The following is a 20,244-nucleotide window of genomic DNA, read 5'->3' as shown; positions in this document are numbered from 1 at the left end:
GGTACAGTCCCCACATTAGCGGAACAGAAGATTCCCGCCACTGTTTCCCCGTCGGAACTCTAAAATCATGGGACAAACAATACTGCACAATAAACACAGGTATTTCATTAGCGCCTTTCGATAGGTAACCACAATAAATTCTTAAGTCAATGAACAGTCTCTGTGTGCGTGTGTGTGTGTGCGTGCACGTGTGGGAGAGATTTAATTTACACATATATAGTCCAGATTAGAGATGCGGTCATTCCGTGACCGTCACACTCCCCCGCACCCATTTTCAAGTCGGGAGGCGAGAAAGAAAGTCCGCCGTAGCATTACTCTTTCCTGGCACATGCTGGACTCTAAAACGATATGGTTGCATCAACAAGTACCATCGAGTAATTCGTGCATTTGAGTCTCTCATGCGATCCATCCATTGCAGTGGCCGGTGATCAGTTTCCAGGAGGAACTCTCGGCCAAGAAGGTAGTACCTGAACGTGTCCAGGGCCCATTTAACGGCCAAGCACTCCTTCTCAACTGTGGAGTATTTTACTTCTCTGGGATACAGCTTCCGACTTATGTAGGCCACAGGATGCCTATTCCCCAGTTCCCCTTGCAACAGCACTACTCCTATGCCTGTATTAGAAGCGTCAGTCTGTAAAACAAAAAGTTCTTTAAAATTGGGGCAAGACAGCACTGGATCATTGCATAGCGCATCTTTGATGTCCTGGAAGGCATTCTGAGCCACCTCAGTCCACTGAATTTGGACAGGACAGTTCTTCCGTGTCAAATCGGTCAAAGCTGCCGCTCGAACAGAAAAATTAGGCACAAATCGTCTATACCACCCAGCCATGCCCAGGAACGCTCTCACTTGGGTTTTTGTCTGAGGGAGGGAACAGTCTTGAATTGCTCGGATCTTTTGAATTTGGGGCCTGATAACACCACCGCCAATCACATACCCCAGGTATTCGGTTTCTTTCTTGGCTATGGCACATTTGCGGGGGTTGATAGTAAGGCCAGCTGATTGGATTCGCCTAAACACCTCTTCAAGATGCTCAAGATGTTCCTCCAAAGATGAACTAAAAATTACGACATCCAGACCAACCAGCACCTGGTCCATTAATATTTGAAATGTTGCTGACGCCCCATGCAGGCCAAAGGGCATAGTACAGAAATGGAAGAGGCCCCAGGGAGTCTTGAAGGCTGTCAGCTCCTTTGCATTGTCACTCAATGGGACTTGCCAGTAGCCTTTACATAAATCAAGTGTGGTCAACAACCTAGCCCTTCCAAGCTGTTCAATCAAGTCGTCAATTCGTGGGGTAGGATAGGAGTCAAATTTGGACACCGAATTCAGATATCTGAAGTCCACACAAAAGCGTAGACTCCCATCTTTTTTAGGTACCAAGACCACTGGGCTACACCACTCACTTCTAGACGGCTCAATGATGCCCATGGCCAGCATTTGATTCACTTCCTCCTTCAAAGCTGGTAAAAGACGTTCAGGAATACGGTAGCACTTAAGTCGGGTCGCAGCTCCCTCATGCAAGGTGATGTTATGATGAATCAGAGTGGTGCGCCCCGGTTCCTCCTGGCACACCCCTATGCCACAAATCTTATGAAGATGTGACTGTTGAGGGGGTGAGAGATGATTGAGGTCCACGGTGTTTGCTGAAGGCAGTGGCAGGTATTGTTCCTCCACCTCATCTTCATCCGCTACCTGCCGAATCATACACACCTCAGCCACTTGGGGCAATCTCTCATGCCATTTCTTAAGCAAATTAATATGCAGTACCCGACTTGAGCGCCGCTTTCCTGAATTGACAACCTCATACGTGGTAGGTCCAAGCTTACGGAGTACCTCACAAGGTCCCTGCCATTTAACGAGCAGCTTGCTACTATCACTGGGTAACATCACCAACACCTTTTCTCCAGCCTCAAAACTTCTGACTTTAGCCTTTTGATCATAATATTGCCGCTGACGTTGCTGTGCTTGGGCTAAGTTTGACTGGGCAAGCTGAGTCATGCTCTTCAATTTCTCCTGCATCTGGAGAACATAAGGGAGCACATGTTGAGTTGCTGGGGCCTCCTGACCACCCATCCAGCTCTCCTTCAGCAGGGACAAAGGGCCTCGCACCTCCCGGCCATATAGCAACTCAAAAGGTGAGAAGCCAGTAGAAGACTGAGGGACCTCCCTGTAGGCAAATAATAGGTACGGAATCCACTGATCCCAGTCACCCCCAGATTCACTCACATATTTCCTCAGCATTTGTTTTAGTGTTTGATTAAATCTCTCCGTCAGACCATCAGTCTGCGGGTGATAAGGTGTGGTTCTTATGCCCTTAATACCTAGCGAACTGTATGCTTGTCGGAGAAGCTTGGACATGAAGTTTGAACCTTGATCAGTCAATATAGTTTTGGGAAAACCCACCCGCGAAAACAACTGCATAAGGCAAATTACAACTGTCCTAGCCTTGACTGACTTGAGAGGGAAAACCTCAGGGTACCTTGTTGCGTAATCTGTGATTACCAGCATAAAGCGATTTCCAGCTTTACTTCGCTCTAATGGCCCTACCACATCCATCCCTAACTGTTCAAAGGGCACACCAATTACAGGAAGGGGCTCTAATGGAGCTCTGGGAGGACCTCTACTGGCAATCTTCTGGCACTGAGGACAAGTTCTACAAAACTCTGACACCTCTTTATTCATATTTGGCCAAAAAAAGTGACGGCTAATTCGAGCTGATGTCTTTTGCCTTCCTAAATGGCCAGCCCAGGGGTTGGAATGGCCCAACTCAAGCACAATATCCTTCGCCTTCTGAGGGACCACAATGCGAGCATCTATTCCCTTCCCCTTATACAGCACGCCGTCTTTAATACACATCAGACTCCCTGAACTACCTGATGTAGGGTCATCATCTTGTACTTCTTCCTGAACCTGCCTATAGAGGGGCCCAATCACTGAATCCTCTTGCTGCAACAACCCAATCCCCTTAGGGATATCCACTGGGACTAGATCCTGTTCTAACAGAGGTTCATCACACTGTGCCACTGCAAAACTGAGCTTCTCTCGTCTCTTTTGCCTTTTCGATTTCCTAGACTTACCTGGCTGAGCTTCTAACTCTGCCCCAAAATAAGGTAACATACTAAGGGACTGAACATCTGCATTTGATTTCTGAGCCAGAGCCCGGGTCAGAGCTACACTACATTCCTTACTATGGCAGTCATTGCCATCCGCGAGCAAGTCTACCAAAACAGGCAAGTCTCGACCTAAAATCATTGGATAAGGAAACCCATCTACCACACCTAACCTCCAACAAATAAGCCTGCCCCTGTATATTTACCTGGACACTTGCTGTAGGGTACTGCCTCTCTTCTCCGTGAACACAACAAATCTGTGCTACAGAAGTGTGACTCCTCACCTCTACAGGTAACAAGTCAGAACGCACCAGCGATTGCATACTTCCTGTGTCTACAAGTGCTCTAACCTTTTTCCCATTAAGGACTACCTCCACATAAGGCAATACAACCCGAGGTGCTAAACAGCTAGGTCTTGGAACTGTACACACATTGGCCTGAGTAGAAGCATTACTAGGGCACCTTGACTGTTTGTGGCCTTCCTGTCCACATTGATAACATATAAGAGTCCTACGCACCCCAACCTTAAAACCAGGGCTTTGTTTGAAAGAACCAACCTTATCACTCACAGACTTACCTTCATTGATGGCCCTGACTGCAGTCGGAAAGGCATGCTGGAGCTTGGTTGAATCTTTACTTCCCTTCCACCGCTTGAATGTCCATGGCTGAGTCTTGCGTCGAGCTGCCACAAAGGTGTCTGCTAAACTTGCAGCTTCTGCAGCCAAGCCAGGATCCCGCTCCTTAAGGCGAGACACGGCAGGTGAAAACATCGTTTTTTCATGCAGTGGTCAATTTTGAGATTTTGGGCCAGTTTGCTCCCTTAACATGTAAGCTTTCATGTCAACATAAAATAAATGTCAACATTACACATTAAGGGGGTTATTTCATTATGTTTTGTCAACTTGCGCCTTTAGATTTCTACCGGAAATCACCAAAAAGTTAGCGTTATAACGCGAGCTCCCGTGCCGTCTCCATTCACAGAAACACGCCATGCCTGGTATCATTGTAAAGCTCTCAGTCTCATACACAGCACTATCTTATCCAAATATGTGCATTTCCTTTGTAGAACAAACCAACCCCGAAAGTTTGCCGGGGAATCTATAGCCGAAACCCACATCTGATTGGTCAATGTGAATTTCCGACTACATGATTGGTTCTCACGCTTTTCGCTTCTTTGTTTATTCTGCGCCTCAGAGAAAATGCAGACAACACCTAAATCAGCTAATAAACGTTCACAGAAAAGACGGCAACAGCTGTCACTTGCAAGAGATAGTAAAAAGAAAGTAAACAACAGATTAAGCGATGAAACCCCGTCAGCGAGTGCCTCATCGCGAAAGCTATCCTTTGGAAAGGGAAAGAGAGAGTCTGTTGGAGAGAATGACAGCCCTGCCACACAGGAATGGCTCATAATTCACGTCGCACGATTGAATGCATTAGTCAGTGATTTGTGTTGTCCTAAATGTGCTGGATCAGGGCTAAAAATTGACATCGATCCACAGAATCATGGGTTCTGTAGCAGTGTGTTGCTGGAGTGTAGTCTGTGTGAGAGAGATAGGTACTGCAGAAGTGTTTACACATCTACGCGTCTGCAAGACGAGTCCAGGAACGGCGTTGCATTTGATGTGAATGTGCGGATGGTGCTCTTAGCACATGAATTAGGAATGGGGTATGCAGCTCTCAAAAAAATCAGCAAGGTGTTGGGGATACCTTCCCTTCACCTTAAGACTTATCAGAGACACAACAGAAAAGTGACAGGTATGAAAAAGGTTGAGCTAGAAAACCATGCAGTATAGTGTCTAAATGATTTCGTCTTGTGGATATAGTGACATTACATACTTCACCTCATAATGTACATTATATCATAAAAATATAAACATATTTATAAATAAAATATTAACAAATACATTTTATGATATTCAGTACATTTTGTTGGACATATTTACTTTCACGCACACATACACATAACATGGACAATACAATCATATAAGAATCCACTGTCTTTTACAAAGTAAGTTAAGTTATATGTGCACTATGAATAAAACATGATTTAAAAAAAAATGTCATTGTAGTTGCAGAAATTGAGAGAGGCTTGGGGTCACTGCACAAGGCCAGGGAGCAGATCAGGCAGGCTTATGCTGAGGTTGATGCGGATGTAGCAAAGTTACTGATGGAGGATGAAGATGCAGTTATAAACATCAGAGTGTCTTTTGATGGAACCTGGCATAAAAGAGGTTTCACATCAAATTATGGCATCGGTGTGTGCATTGACGTCCTTACAGGTTTAGTAATAGACTTTGAGGTCTTGTCCTCCTACTGTCACGCATGTGCCTTAAAGAAAAGTGCCAAGCGAGAAGGAAAAATAACAGGCCAGGAATTTGAGAGCTGGAGGGAGACACACACTGACTGTGCTAAAAATGTTGCAGGCTCAAGTAAAGCAATGGAGCAGGAGGCAGCTAAGAGGATGTGGGCCAGGTCAGTCAGTCGTTACCAGGTGCGATATACTGAGATGCTGTCAGATGGAGATAGTGCTGCATTTAAGGAGGTGGTTGCCCTTAACCCATACCCTGAACATGAAATTCTGAAATTGGAGTGCATAAATCATGCCCATAAGCGCATGGGTACAGCACTTAGGAAACTAAGTAAATTTGGTAAATTAGGGGGCAAGGGTCTGGGCAAGCTGACTGCCCCTAAATGTAAATCCTTGCAAAATTTTTACAGGGGTGCTATTATTAACAACCAGGGCTCCGTGGATAAAATGAAAGCTGAGATCTGGGCAGGTCTCCTTCACAACATGTCTAGTGATGACAATCCATTACATACAAGGTGCAGTCCATCGTGGTGTTGGTATAGGAGAGCAGAGGAGAATGGAGAAACACCAGAGTCCCACAAGCATCACACTAAAAACGTTTTGTCACGTGAAGTGGGAAAGAAGCTTATCCCTGTGTACTACCGAATGTCCAGTGACAGTCTGCTAAAGCGCATGCAGCATGGAGGCACTCAAAATGCAAATGAGTGCCTCAACTCTGTCATATGGGCCCGATGTCCAAAAACAGTATTTGTGGGGAAAAGCAGGGTTGAGGATGCAGCCAGTATGGCTATTGCCACTTTTAATGAAGGTGCCTCTGCCATGCTGGCTGTCATGGATAAGTTGTGGCTTCAGTGTACAGTTATCACTGTAAATACATGCAGTTACACTGACATGGTTAGACTTTCAAAAGCGAACATTTTTCAGTCCACCCGTGTGAAACGCAGGCGCCAAAGCGTAAGCACAGCCAAAAAGGTGAAAAGACACCGACAGGAGATCGAAGAGGGGCCTACATATGGTGCAGGCATGGACATTTAGGCTGTAAATAGACAGGGAGCTGTTTATTAAATTAATTTAGTTATAGATGGACATACAACAAACAGACACAATTCGTCTGCAGTTTTTGTGACTGTTTTTGTGTATTTGTTAAGGTAGTTCTCTTCAGCTTAAGGCTATTGCTATTAATAATTTGATCATTTATCAATTTCCATGTGTTTTAAATATATAAATATTATATACTGCTTATATTAATTAATTGAATGTATATTTTGTTTGTAGGTTGGGGGTATCAATAGAAATGTATTAAATTATACAATATAAAACTTTAAAGGCCGTTTTCTCAAAATGAGTTTTTCCTCGCACTCAGAGTCAGATATATCCACTTCAGTAGCACCTACAAGCACCAACTTTTGCAGTCTTATACTGAACTATATTCTGAAGGCTTTTACAGAAGGATTTGTTGATATACCATTCCTATCCTGAGTTATAGGTCCTTTTACTCCAAAAAACATGGCGAAAATAATTTTTTAAGGCTATTGTCAGTATTCTCTAATTTACTAAAGCACAAAATAAGATATCCAGAATCCCCTCTGTAAAAGCCTTCTCTTCTAATATGTCAACAAATAGAACCAAGAATTTTAAACCTGGTCCTTTCCAATTTCCAGATTTTGTTTTTGGAAATGTATGCAAATGATTGTATATTTAAGTATATAAGGCCTCATTTGCATATTACAAAATTAATTTACACAAAACTTGTAATACATTTTTTTCTTATGTTTATGCCAGTAATAAACTGGAGAAGTTTCACAGTGATATCTTGTAATTTAAAAAAAATCCCTATTCACCTGTAGTGTCTCGCCTTAATCCAGACTTGGAGATCAGGTGCCAGCATGCGCAGAAACTGCTCCAGAACAATGATCTCTCCAATCTCCTCCTTAGTATGATGCAATGGGGCTGCACCCATTTAGAATAATGTTCTTTAAGTCTGGCATACAACTCCTTTGGGGTTTCATCCTCCCTCACTTCTGTAGCCCGGAACTGAAGGCGATAATTCTCTGAATTTATATCATACTTTGCAAGAATGGCTGCCTTAACCTTTCATAATCAAGTCTACCATGTCCATGTGTACATATGCGGCCCTCGCTTTGCCCGTCAGGGCAGGTGGGGCTCCCTCTCCATTCTCAGATGACTCTGACCTTGGCTTTCCCCTGGAGATCCTGCTGCTGATGCAAAGTGTCCGCTGCCTGGACCATCCTGTAAGACTGAGGGTACTCGCTGGACTGTTGGTTGTGATGGGAGGCCATATTGGTTGCTACTGCTGGGTCCTGGATCTGGGGTGGTTCTCACATGCACCTCTTGCTGTAGCAGGGAGAACTGATGCTGCATGGCTCTCCATCGAGCCTCCTGTCGGCCCGCCTCTTGCTCCCTGCGGCGGTCTCTCGCCTGCTGCAGTGCGAAATGTGATCGGAACATGTCTCTCAGCTCCGCCAGTGAGACATCCTCAGCGAGGCTCCCCAGTTCCTCTTCCAATTCACCCTCATCGTCTCCTTCTGCCACAACTCCAGCAGGTTCCTCAACCTCTGCTTGCACCGCCCACACTTTTTTAGGAGCCATTATGGACTGGCACTGTTGTCTTTTGTCCAAAACAAAGAATGCACAATACTATCTTTTCCAAAAATTAGGTTCCTCAAAGAATACAAAGAAAAGAAAATCAAAAAAATAGAAATACCTGCAGCCCTCAAGCCATACTCTCCACTGCAGCAACCAACACAGACTAACTCCATTAAACAAATACACACATTTATACTGGTGGCCAGCACCATTACCCCATGGGGAGGGACGAACTCACATACAACACTTTATAAATTTTCCCATAAATATAGATTCTAGGAGAAACATGTTGACATAGCATTGAAACCAAATACATCTTCTCTTATGTTATCACAGATCTCATTTAACATGCATTGAACAGGAATACTAACAGAAGCAACTCGGCCGCGTTGTCACTGAAACACCCACGCTCAATTATTAAATGGTACAGTCCCCACATTAGCGGAACTGAAGATTCCCGCCACTGTTTCCCCGTCGGAACTCTAAAATCATGGGACAAACAATACTGCACAATAAACACAGGTATTTCAATAGCGCCTTTCCATAGGTAACCACAATAAATTCTTATGTCAATGAACAGTCTCTGGGCCCTATTTTAACGATCTGAAACGCAAGTGTCAAAGCGCGAAGCGCAAGTAACTTTGTGGGTGGGTCTCGGCGCTGTTGCTATTTTCCCGGCGGGATAAATGGCTCTTGCGCCCGGCGCAAATCTAAAATGGGTTGGTCTGAAGTAGCTTCATTATTCATAGGTGTGGTTTGGGCGTAACGTGAATAAACCAATCAGAGCGTCATCCAACATTCCCTTTAAAAGCAGGTGCGCAAGTTCCATTATGGATTGCTATTATTATGGCGTATTTACCAGGCGCACGCCAGGAGCGGTTCACAGCCGAGGAGACTGATGTGCTTATAAGAGCAGTGAAAGACAGAGAAGTTGTGTTGTATGGGGATGGGAGATACCCACCCAAAATAGCGTCGGTTAAACAGGCGTGGGAGGAAATAGCCACAATTGTTTCATCAGCTGGCATCCCCAGGACGTCGCACCAGTGCCGCAAGCGCTACAATGACATCAGAAGACGGGGAAAGTCCAAGCTTGCCAGCATCAATCGGGCACGCCGTGTAACGGGAGGTGGATCTGCCTCTACTCAGGACCTGACGCCAGCAGAGGACATCGCTGCGTCCACCCTCACCGATTTTTTTTCCTGGTTCTTGACGGACAAACCATTTTGTTAGATGTCCTTATAGCCTATACATATATGTCTTGCCAGAAGTTGCCACTATTGGGCAAACAGGTCTCCTTAATTATTAGACTACAATTAGCCTGAATAATTTGTAAGCTAGATTTAGCCTATGCCTATTTTTTCACATCTTCGTGGCACACCACAATGATTTCCGTCATCTCATGTGTTAATATTTTTTAGTGTAACAATTTATGATTTGCAAAAATAACTGTTGCATCTGTGTAGATTACATGAGCAAAGTGTATGCACGTTGTGCACGCTATACATTATGGTCAAGCATGCGCCCTTAAAATAGCATAATGAACAACGCGCAACGCCCCACTGACTTTAGACTAGGTTTTTTTCTGGTCAGTGGCGCAATTGTTTAATGGAACAGCAAAATAGCACCAGGGATTGTTTGCGCCGGAACACGCCTCCTTTTTTGCGCTGAACCGCCCAGGTAGCGCAAGTTCATTCACTAGTTTAGCGACGTGCTTCTGTGGAGGGAAAAGCGCGCTTTGCGCGGGTGCAAAATAGGAATGACACATGCGTCGGTGTACAAAGTCAATTGCGCTGGGTGCAAGATAGGGCCCTCTGTGTGCGTGTGTGTGTGTGTGCGTGCACGTGTGAGAGAGAGTTCATTTACACATATATAGTCCAGATTAGAGCTGCGGTCATTCCGTGACCGTCACAGTCAGCAAAATTGGCACGCCAGCAATAATATCTGGCCCACGCCCGCAGCCAGATTATTTTGATAGCGGCTGGTGCTGAAATCTGTCATGAAAGTGTAATGGAGGCCAGCTAGTGAGAGCTGTGCAGGTAAATCTTACTGCTGTGACTGTAACATTGACTGACACTAGAGGTTGCAGCCTTTAGCCTCCTTGTTAGAGCGTCCGACTCCCATGCAGAAAGACCGGGGTTTGCGGTCCGCTTGGAGCGGGCAGTGCGAACCGGAGAGATTATAAAAACAGTTGCTCATAATCAATTTCTGTTTAATGATTTTGCCTTACAAAAAAAATACGAGAACGTTTTTTGCAGCAATGTGTCTATTTTGGGATGAATTGAGAGCTTTTAATTTGAAAAGTTCTAAAAAAAGACATTCAAAAGAGTCTGTGGAATGGACCTCTAGACATGCCTCTAAAATAGCCATCATGAAATGTGTGTTATGAAAAAGCGAACAGTGAACCATTAAAACGTTTGCTTATAAAGCGGGGGATCAGCACCAACACGTGAACAATAAATCAAATTGAGCTTCCATTTTATCAAAAATATTGACAAGACAACCAGCAAAAAAAGATGCCATGCTTCGCCTCGTGGTGCCGTCTGATATATTTACAAACAGCGACAACGTTGCAGATGAGACACACTGGCTTTGCATTCACAAAACCAGGTAGGATGAACGCAGTTTTCTTTCCATTCTTCTTTGTATGCCCTATTTTCGCTGTCGACTTTCCTCTTTAGATTCTTTGATAACGCCATTTTCTCTCACCGGCTGGCTTAAATGTTAACATCACTGCATGCGACGTACCTCCAGCAAGCAAACAATAATAAAAAATGCAGTTTACTACGTGATGATGACAAGGAATAATTCTGAGTGTAAAATCAAACGTCAAATAATTATTGTGTAACCATTGTGTAAGCAAATTAAAATACACATTTATTATTCACAATATGGAAAGAGGAAATAAAACAGTTCGTTAAGAGCATGACTCAAAACAAACATGCCATTGATAGTCTTATTCAAGTCCTCTAATTTTTTTTTTTGTTATTTTTATCCATTCTGCATCTCCCACATATGTGTGTTTTAGCAAGGCGGTCTGTGTTGCAAGTTGGTGAATGAATACTACTTAGGTTACATGTCACTACTGCTTTATTCATTTATCCATTTTTTTAACAGAGTAATGGCTCACTACCAGTTACAAAATACACTGTAACAGTATGTCAACAGGCTATTCTAGTTGCATTTTTCATCAATTAATTTCTTAAATTATCCCTTGACTATGTTCTGGCCCGCCATCTAGTGGCAATTTTTTTTTGCCCCGATGCAAAATTTACTTGCCGACCCCTGGTCTACAGTTTAAAAATTTAAAATATTGCCATTTTTCTTACAAACACTTATCGTTTCACTTCAGAAGACATTTATTCATCCATTGCGGTTGCATGGATTTACTGTAGTTATTGCTGTATGTGCTGTTTGATGCTTCAACTTTTTGGAACCCAAATGAGTTTTCAGTAGCAGAGATTATTTATTTTTAGGTGTTCATCTGAAGATAGAAAGTCATATACATCTCGGATGGCATGAGGGTAAAAGACGAGTATGGTGGGGACTTTTCTGGGTGTACTGTATTTTCTTTAAATACATAATAGCTAGAGAGAGACATGGGATTCCTTCTTAAGATTAATCTGTGGCAAGAACGAAAAAGAAGAGGAACAAAAGGAGGATGAAGCCAAGCAAGAAAAACAAATAAGAAGTGTTGTAAATCTGTTTTAAAAGTTGTTTTTCAAATAAAGGTTTCTGAGTGATATCAGATTGTGTACGTGTTTTTTATTGTACTTACCCTGTTACTACATTAAACAAAAGGGGAACAAGCACCACTTTAATTTACAGCCCGCAGATTCATACTTACCCTGTAACTACATGGGCATAACAAGCACCACTTACCCTGTAACTACACGGATAATTACCCCTTAATTAAAAAATACTTACAGTATAAATGATTTGTTAATTTTCCTGATAGTTACCCCTTTATTCCCCAAATATTAAATATTGTTCCCTTATACCTACATGTACGCACTTTATAGTTATACACTATACACTATAATTACTGAAAGTTACGCTGTAAATTCACTTTACTTACGCAGTACTTTCCGGGCTGTAATCTAAAGCGTTACCAACATCTGTAATGAAAAATGGAAGTTTCCGCAATCAGGGAAGAAAGTGGCTGTTTTTTCCTCCATCTTAAATGACTTGCGGCAGACGAAACACAACAAACGGCGTCATTTGAGATGCTGTGATGCGATTGGTCCGCTGGTTTGTCCAGTTATCCAATCACATGTGGATGAAAGCAGGTTTAATGTTCTGGTCTGAATGTTGTCAAATGTATTTGTATAGCACGTTTTGCAATACTCATTGTTTCAAAGCAGCTTTAAAGAAAATCATGTGGTTAATATTTATAATATCTTCATGGCTCATAGTCACATTTTGCATATTAGAGCTAGGCAATAATATAGTTTACATTTTGCTATGATACAAGCAATCAAGCAGTATACTGTATGTATATGTATATGTATGTACATATATATATATATATATATATATATATATATAGATATATATATATATATATATCATCCTACACACACTTCACAATCAAATCATTCATGTCTGTCATGTAAAAGGTGCACATGAAGTTCAACATTTAGAGTAAAGGGTTTGTTCAAATTTCCAACCCTACGTGTTACCAGATGAAATGGTGAGGCTCAGCAAGAGCCACTCATAATTAGAATTGACTTAAACCATTAGTATTTAGTATTGACTTATTAGAGAGACATTTTTGCTAGATAAAGGATAACATTTCCTGTCAGTAAGGCTGGAGATAGCAGATGTCCCTTCAGCTAAAAGTAAATTACTATTGATGTTTCTTATTCAATAAAGCCTAAGATTTCCACATGGTCTCCTGCTGTGTCGCATCGATAGAGAGAGTGCTGAAAGCCCATTCAGACATTCACAGATTGGCACCTATTTCGGTCAGGTCTACTGTACGGCGGGATAACCATTTACATGCAGAAACTCTTCACTGTGCATAAACACAGAATAAGCCTCAGAACTCCAGAGCAGAGAATTATATGTCTGATGGATAGATAGATAGATGCATAAGTTGGGCAGAGAGAGAGAGAGATGAAATCCTTTTTACTCCACTCGCTGTAATATCTTTAGAGCGGAGTGCCTCAGGGGTTTGTACTGAACCCATTCCTGCTGTAGTCCTTCACACGGGCAGGTAACCGACGGGGTACCTTTTCCTATTCATATCCATTTGGGAGATATATGTACTTTTTTTGCTAAATATTGGCTCTCCGGCCCATGATTCTCATCTTTGATGGCTATTTTGAGTGTTTAGGATTTTTTCTTTAACAAAGTACTATGGCTGCCCCGGTGGAAATGTATAACTGTTAAAAAAAAAGTATTGTCCGAACCTCCTCTGGGAAGGAAATATAGCAACTGGTGCTCTTGAAACTTTGATTGAATACCCCTGCTATAGGCAAACAAACACATGAACCAGTTGTGAATTGAAAAAAAGCCACTAAAAAGCTGACTAAACGAAATAAATCTTTAAACGAAGAGGTTTTGAGTGAAACAAGTAGGTCTATTTGAAAACAGAAATAAAATCATGTTAAATATCAGCATTAGCGCAGAAGATTTATTGGGTCATTCAACGTTCCTGACAGCCAATCAATCACAGACGCAGCTTGCTAGGAGAGTTCAACTGCCAGTACATCATATATTGATATTTTTCTTTTGTAATGTACTTCATGTCCCTTCTCTTCTATCCTCCAGAGAAATACAGCTGTTAACTCTTATTTAAGGTACAACTCTAGACAAACAGCAAGCAAAGACATCAGACAGGCTGAAGCTCTACTCTAGGACTTCAAACGTCTCAGTTTGTATGTAAAAATTAATTAGACATATATTTAAATGTGCTCGTATATTATATTAAATAGCATGAAGAGCTTGCTCTTCCAGCATGACATAATTGTGTCTTATAATACAGATTTCCTGCAGCTGATTGAAGAAGAAATCTCTTTGATCATGTGGGTGTTTAATATAGGTGTCTATAAATATGAATGAGCGTCATCCTGTTTTCCAATTCGACTTGGTTTGCTTGCAGAGCCAACTGGAGCACAAAATGTTACCAAACCATGAATTTGTGTTCCTTAAGATGTTTCATGTTGGAATTAAACATTGCACAGGCAGGAGAAATTGGAGGCACCTGGTAATTGACCCTGTAATGAGTGTTTAATTAGCAGTGGGTGTAGAAAACCGCTGCTGTCAAAGTCAACTAGGACGAAACCTGCAGTATTATCAGTTATGAATATAAACTGTCTCCTAAACTTTTAGGCGACTGTTTTGACAGTGGTCTTTTAGATAGCACACCTTGTGGTTCGTCTGCACTGTTGTCTATTTGCTGCTCTATATATTTCTAAATATCTTAAGCCTCTTAATGTTGTTTACAACTCTTTGTGTAGATGTGTCATAACGTGGCCGTATCAAACTCATCATGTATGAACAGTGTTGGGGGTAACGCATTACAAGTAACTTGAGTTATGTAATCAGATTACTTTTTCAAGTAACTAGTAAAGTAACGCATTACGTTTAAGATTTATAACAAAATATCTGAGTTACTTTTTCAAATAAGTAACACGTTACTTTGTTTTCCCATTTATTGACTGACAGTTATCTTGTCCCCATGTTGAGAAAAATGCAGAGGCGTTGTGTGTAAACATGATGGATATTGTAGTTCTAGACTAGATGTGAGCAATTACTTATCTCACTTGCACAAAAAAAAGATTCAGTATTAATTTTTTGTTTTTATTGCTGAAGTAAAAAAAACAGCTTTCCTCTCCTGCGTCTATTCTTCTGTAATCCAGAATGCAGCACAGCTGAAAGGTTTATTTGAGCTGCGCCCTTCTACTGTACACACATGGATTTGTATTTCCTTCAGCCTGAGGCTTATTTCAATTTTAGTGTGAAAGGGTCTTTATGTTTGCCCAAAAATATAACTTTTTTGTTATTAAAAAATTACAAAAAAACAAGCCCATCCCAGGTGAGAAAAAATAACGCAAAAGTAACGTAACACATTATTTTACATAAAAAGTAACTAAGTAACTCAACTAGTTACTTTTTAACGGAGTAACGGAATATTGTAATGCATTACTTTTTAAAAGTAACTTTCCCCAACACTGTGTATGACTTGCTTAATTGGTTGCAACCCAAATCTAGAAAGCAATTTTATTGGCTTCTGTTTATTCAGAAGTGTTAATTTTGATTGTCCTTTTTCCTTAAAAATCATCACGTTCCCTTAGACATAGACAATATCCATTTTTCTTGATTCTAAATTTCTTATCGAAGTCGATCGTAGGCTTTATTTTCATATCTAAAAACAACTTTATGATTATGTCTTAAATCTGTGTATTTTTAATGAATTAATTGGTTTCATGCTGATCTCGCATGTGTATGGTGTTGAGTCTTTGTGATATAATTATGTTTTGTACATTAGCTGTGGTTTGTGGGTGTTGGGGAGAGGTGTGTGGTGTAGGTTTTGTAAGGTTGTTTTGTTTTGTATGTGTTGTAATATTCTGTATGTGTTTCTAGAACCCCATTGAAAATGAGATGTAACATCTCAAGGGACTTATTTCAATAAATTCAAATTAACCCAAAATGGGTTGTAAATTAAAATCACTTTAAAGCTACACTGTGTGATATTTTCCCCCATCTAGCAGTGAAAATGTATATGACCATTCAGTGAAGATTCGTTTCTGTTCCTCTCAATTCCGATTTCGTTTTAACTCCTACGGTGGCCGATTTAGCCCAAGATTAACATAACTTCCAGTTCGACCTCGTCCACATTCGACACGTGCCATCGAGTGTTAAAACACGAAAGGCGAAGCTTGAATTCACTGGTATGTCCCTCTTTGGCTAATGTACTTTCAAGATGGTGAGGCAACATGGCGACCTGCATTCAAACCCCTTACCCGTATGTATTTTCAATGGCATATTATAAACTTACGAGAATACTTTATTACTTGAAAGAAGTAAATATACATTAATGAGCACATATATTTTTGAAAGAACTGTTTTTAGTTAAGAATAAACTAAAAAAGTGTAGCTTTAAGATACGCTACTACAGTACAACACAAGCAATAGTAATCACACTATAAAAAATGCTGGGTTGTTTCAACACATGCTTGGGTCAAATATGGACAAACCATAAAATTACAATTTTAAACCCAACGTTTGGGTGTCATTTGACCCATTTAGTGCAAAAGGTGAAATTTACTGATAAGCATGAATACCTAAAACTAAACAAAAACACAGGGTAAAAAAGTCACTGAGGAAGACATAAACTTAAAGCAGCTAATAAACAGAGTCAACATGATTAAATTTCATTTTTAATCACTCTTCTCAAGGGCTATTCCTGCTTGTTCAGTTCCTGTTCACCAGTCATTCACATCTCACTTTGATAATAGTTTCCACACATATTCCTGTCATGAGCGCCGTGAACACAGATAGGCCAAGTGAAGAGTAGTGGGAACATGAGGTGCACACGCTCTTTCACACCACATTCCTAACCCAGCACTGCTGGGTTACTGAATATGAACGATTATCAACCCAAATTGCCTCAAATCAACCAAGCCACCTTACCAAGCTAACAGGGACCTTTGTGGCAAAGTTCTCTCAAAGTTATGAACAAACATTCTTCCATTAACTTTAACAGAACGTTTGTTCAACGTTATCTGGTCTTTAATAATGTTCTCAAAACATTAGCAGAAAAACATTATCTATACATCGTTCATGGAATGTTTTTACTTGAAATGTTTTAGTTGGACTTTGTCTGTTTTTTTAAATGTTGCCACTTGTTTCAGAACGTTCAGAGAACAAACAAAAGTGAAAGTTACATTGTTGGCCAGAGAAGACCATTTATCACATGACAACAGTGATGTGTTGCTTGAAGTAATGAACAGGATGTACTTAAGGAGATAATGAAACTTAATGTCATTCATTGTCTAAAGTAAACCAATCATGAATGATTTAACAATGGGAGCTGTTGGATGGTGCAAATCTTCCTCCTCGCTACTGACAATATCACATTATCAGGGAACAATGTAAACACATAGAGGCATTGCAATACCAGTGCTGTATTATGCATTTGGAATATCTCCCCTTATTGTGAGACACAGATTTACAACACAGGCATGTGTAACTACTGTATGAATTTAATGATAAACTTTATATTAAGTCCCCATGAACCGGAAGTAACTGATTTTACTTCAGTGCTGTGATGTATTTCTAAGTGAAACAGAATATTGAATAGAGGGCAGGGTTTTACTTTAGCACACCTCCTCTCCATCTCTCGCTCCATAGCAGACTGACGGTTGGAGGGGAGTGGTTAAACACTTTCAACCCAAGCCGTCCAACTGACATCGTCGTAAAAGGAACGCCATTCCAGACCGGAAGTAACTTTTCAGATTTTGATTAAACATTACCACGGCAAACATTTTATTTCTGTGTATTAACTTGCAAGGATTAATTGTTCACCCTAAGACTAGTAATGTGTGCTAACAAAGTAAAAGTCACACATATGGAGCTGCTTATGTGATGCAAATGTCAAAATTTATTAGTTTACAAATCATGCACTATGGTAAAATTGTTTTGAGGTCATAACTAGGGTTGCACGATATATCGGCCACCATATCATTATCAGCCGATATATGTTCATTTTTAATGTTATCGTTATTGGCCAGATAAGAAAATGTATTATTTCCTTCAGCTGAGACACTTCTGTTCGGGTTTGAATTACTTGAAATATGGTTGGAATCTCTTAAAGGTCCTGTTCTTCGTGATCCCATTTTTCAAACTTTAGTTAGTGTGTAATGTTGCTGTTAGAGCATAAATAATACCTGTAAAATTATAAAGCTCAAATATCAATGCCAAGCGAGATATTTTATTTAACAGAAGTTCCCTTTCAAAGCCTACAGTGAACGGCCGGTTTGTACTACATCCCTGTACTTCCTACTTTAATGACATCAATAGAACAGTTTGTTGACTAACCTCCGCCCACAAGAATATGCAAAAAATGGGGCGTGGTCTTGTTGCTCTCCCACGTGGAGAAGAGGAAGTGTTGCGTTTGTAGAGTGTGTTTGTCGCCATGTCATCGAGACGCTGTTATTTTCATCCCGGGTCTGATTCCGGCTCAAATTGATACGGTAATATAGACATGTTTACAATAACATTAAGCGCATGCATCTCCCAGTTATGGTAAGAGGCGTGATCTTTCCGGGCAATGTGCGCTAAGCTGCTGTCGAATCACAACACGGGAACCGCTGGCACAATCAGAACTCGTTATGTATTTCTGAAGGAGGGAATTCATAGAACAAGGAAATCATCAGGCCGTTTTTAGGACAGTGAAAACAGCGGTATACAGATAAATAAATTGTGTGAAAAATACTGTTTTTTTTACACGCGAAACATGAACACGTTATATTACACACTGTAAACACAATCAAAGCTTCAAAAATACAGGAAAAACGGGACCTTTAAAAAAGGAATATACAGTTAAGTCTATCATATAGGCTACATAAAATTATAACGAGAATTATAATTGTGTGTTTGGGACATGGATTTTAATGGTGAGAATGGTGATTTTTCTAATCAGTCTCTCAAAAATTATATACAAATTTGGATTTAAATTTATCTGCTAATATATCGGTTATCGGCTTTCAAATCTAAAGAATGATCGGTTATCGTATGGGCCAACATTTTCATATCAGTGGATCCCTAGTCATAATATAGTATTCTGCAATAAACCACACAGAAATAAGTTTTTATTAATCAATAATCTGCCCCTTTAATCATATTTTGTGTGAAAATGAATACAAGTTAATAGTGTTTTACTGCAAGTAGTGCTCATTTCAGCTGGAATATGCAGTGATTTGTGTGTATAGGTAGGTTTTTGGAGATTTCCAGAAATGTGTGTAGAGGCTATGGATGTTCCGATCAAATTTGAGTTTTCAGAGTTATTGAATATTGAATATCTGCCGATACTGATTCCCGATCCGATACTTGGTGCACTTAAAGTACATTAAAATTATTAAAATCAATTCAATGTATATCATTATCACTATGGAGTAATTCCAATATAACAATTACGATAGTAATTAATAATATAATAATTTATATTATAATGGAAATAATAAATAATTCTTCCAAAGTCCTACAGAAAGATGCTGCTGGTGAGATCGTTTTTGTGTTAATGCGACTAATGACCTTAAAAGTTGATGTTCAAAATAGCCATTATCCATTTATCCTATTCCGTTAGTTTCTTTCAGCAACATAAATGATGCTCTATGTTTGCTATGCATATCATGAATCTAGTCATTTATTATCTATCAGTCATTCTGGGAACTCTGAGGAAGTGACCTTTCATGAAATTGAGCTCTTATGTCACTGAGCTCACGCTTGTCTCTGAGGTTTATCATCTGGCTGGATTGTTATAAATAAAATTGTCCTTGGTTGCTTCAATTTACATCTTTTTTTCAAGCAAGTAATCTTCTTTTAGTCTGACAGATGCAACAGTGTCCTTGTACTACTGCACTTAGCTTTTAACAGCAATATAAATAAACAGCGGTGTTTGACTGTCAATAAATGTTTTAGAAATACCTTAAGTGCTAACTTTGAGATGTATTTAGAGAAATCTATTGCCGGACTACATGTGCTTTCAAACAGCCATGCGGATCGCTGCAGTTGTGTCTGTCAATGCATTCAGTGCCATAAAACTGAAGCAGTTCACGCTTGATACAAAGAGAACCACAGCAACAGTGCCGTTTAAGGGCCATAAAATCCAACCAGCTCTTACCTCTGGGTCTGGTATCTGGGCGGCCGCGTTGAAGACATGGTGTGAGATCAACACCGCCGTGACGCTCATCAGCAATGGGACGAGGGTCGGCGGTTGACGCCTAGGCCCCTCGATCGCCATTTTCCCTCTTCTTCTCCCGCGCCTCATCCCTCCCCCTGCTGCTTCTGCCCGGAAAACTGCGCAGGACCACAATAGTGCAGGTGATTGATAGTCGATCAGTGCGAAATGTCCACCGCCTCCCCTACATTAATGCTGCTCTGGTCTCTGTCTTAACGCTCCCTGTCATCCAGCCCTCCACAGAGACACTACGCTCCCCGCTGCAGTTGGACAGCCACTCGGCTACAGGCCATTAATTAATTAATAGCCCTGG

The 20,244-nt window shown here is 40.8% G+C and overlaps 1 protein-coding gene across 1 annotated transcript in view; it reads right to left on the bottom strand.

Annotated features, from left to right (window-relative positions):
• The window catches only part of tmie (transmembrane inner ear), a gene marked incomplete at both ends in the record, with an annotated part of 68,539 nt that extends 48,518 nt beyond the window's left edge, over nt 1-20,021 (bottom strand). The window contains one exon of the mRNA XM_079820456.1: nt 19,875-20,021. Coding sequence (XP_079676582.1) covers nt 19,875-20,021 — 147 coding nt within the window. The remainder of the gene's footprint in view (nt 1-19,874) is intronic.
• Between the last annotated feature and the right edge of the window lie 223 nt (nt 20,022-20,244).

Source organism: Gobio gobio (assembly GCF_949357685.1).
Source record: "Gobio gobio genome assembly, chromosome: 6".
In the NCBI taxonomy this organism is placed as follows: domain Eukaryota; kingdom Metazoa; phylum Chordata; class Actinopteri; order Cypriniformes; family Gobionidae; genus Gobio; species Gobio gobio.
Note: the sequence above shows the minus strand (reverse complement) of the source record. Positions and strands in the feature narration are given on the sequence as shown.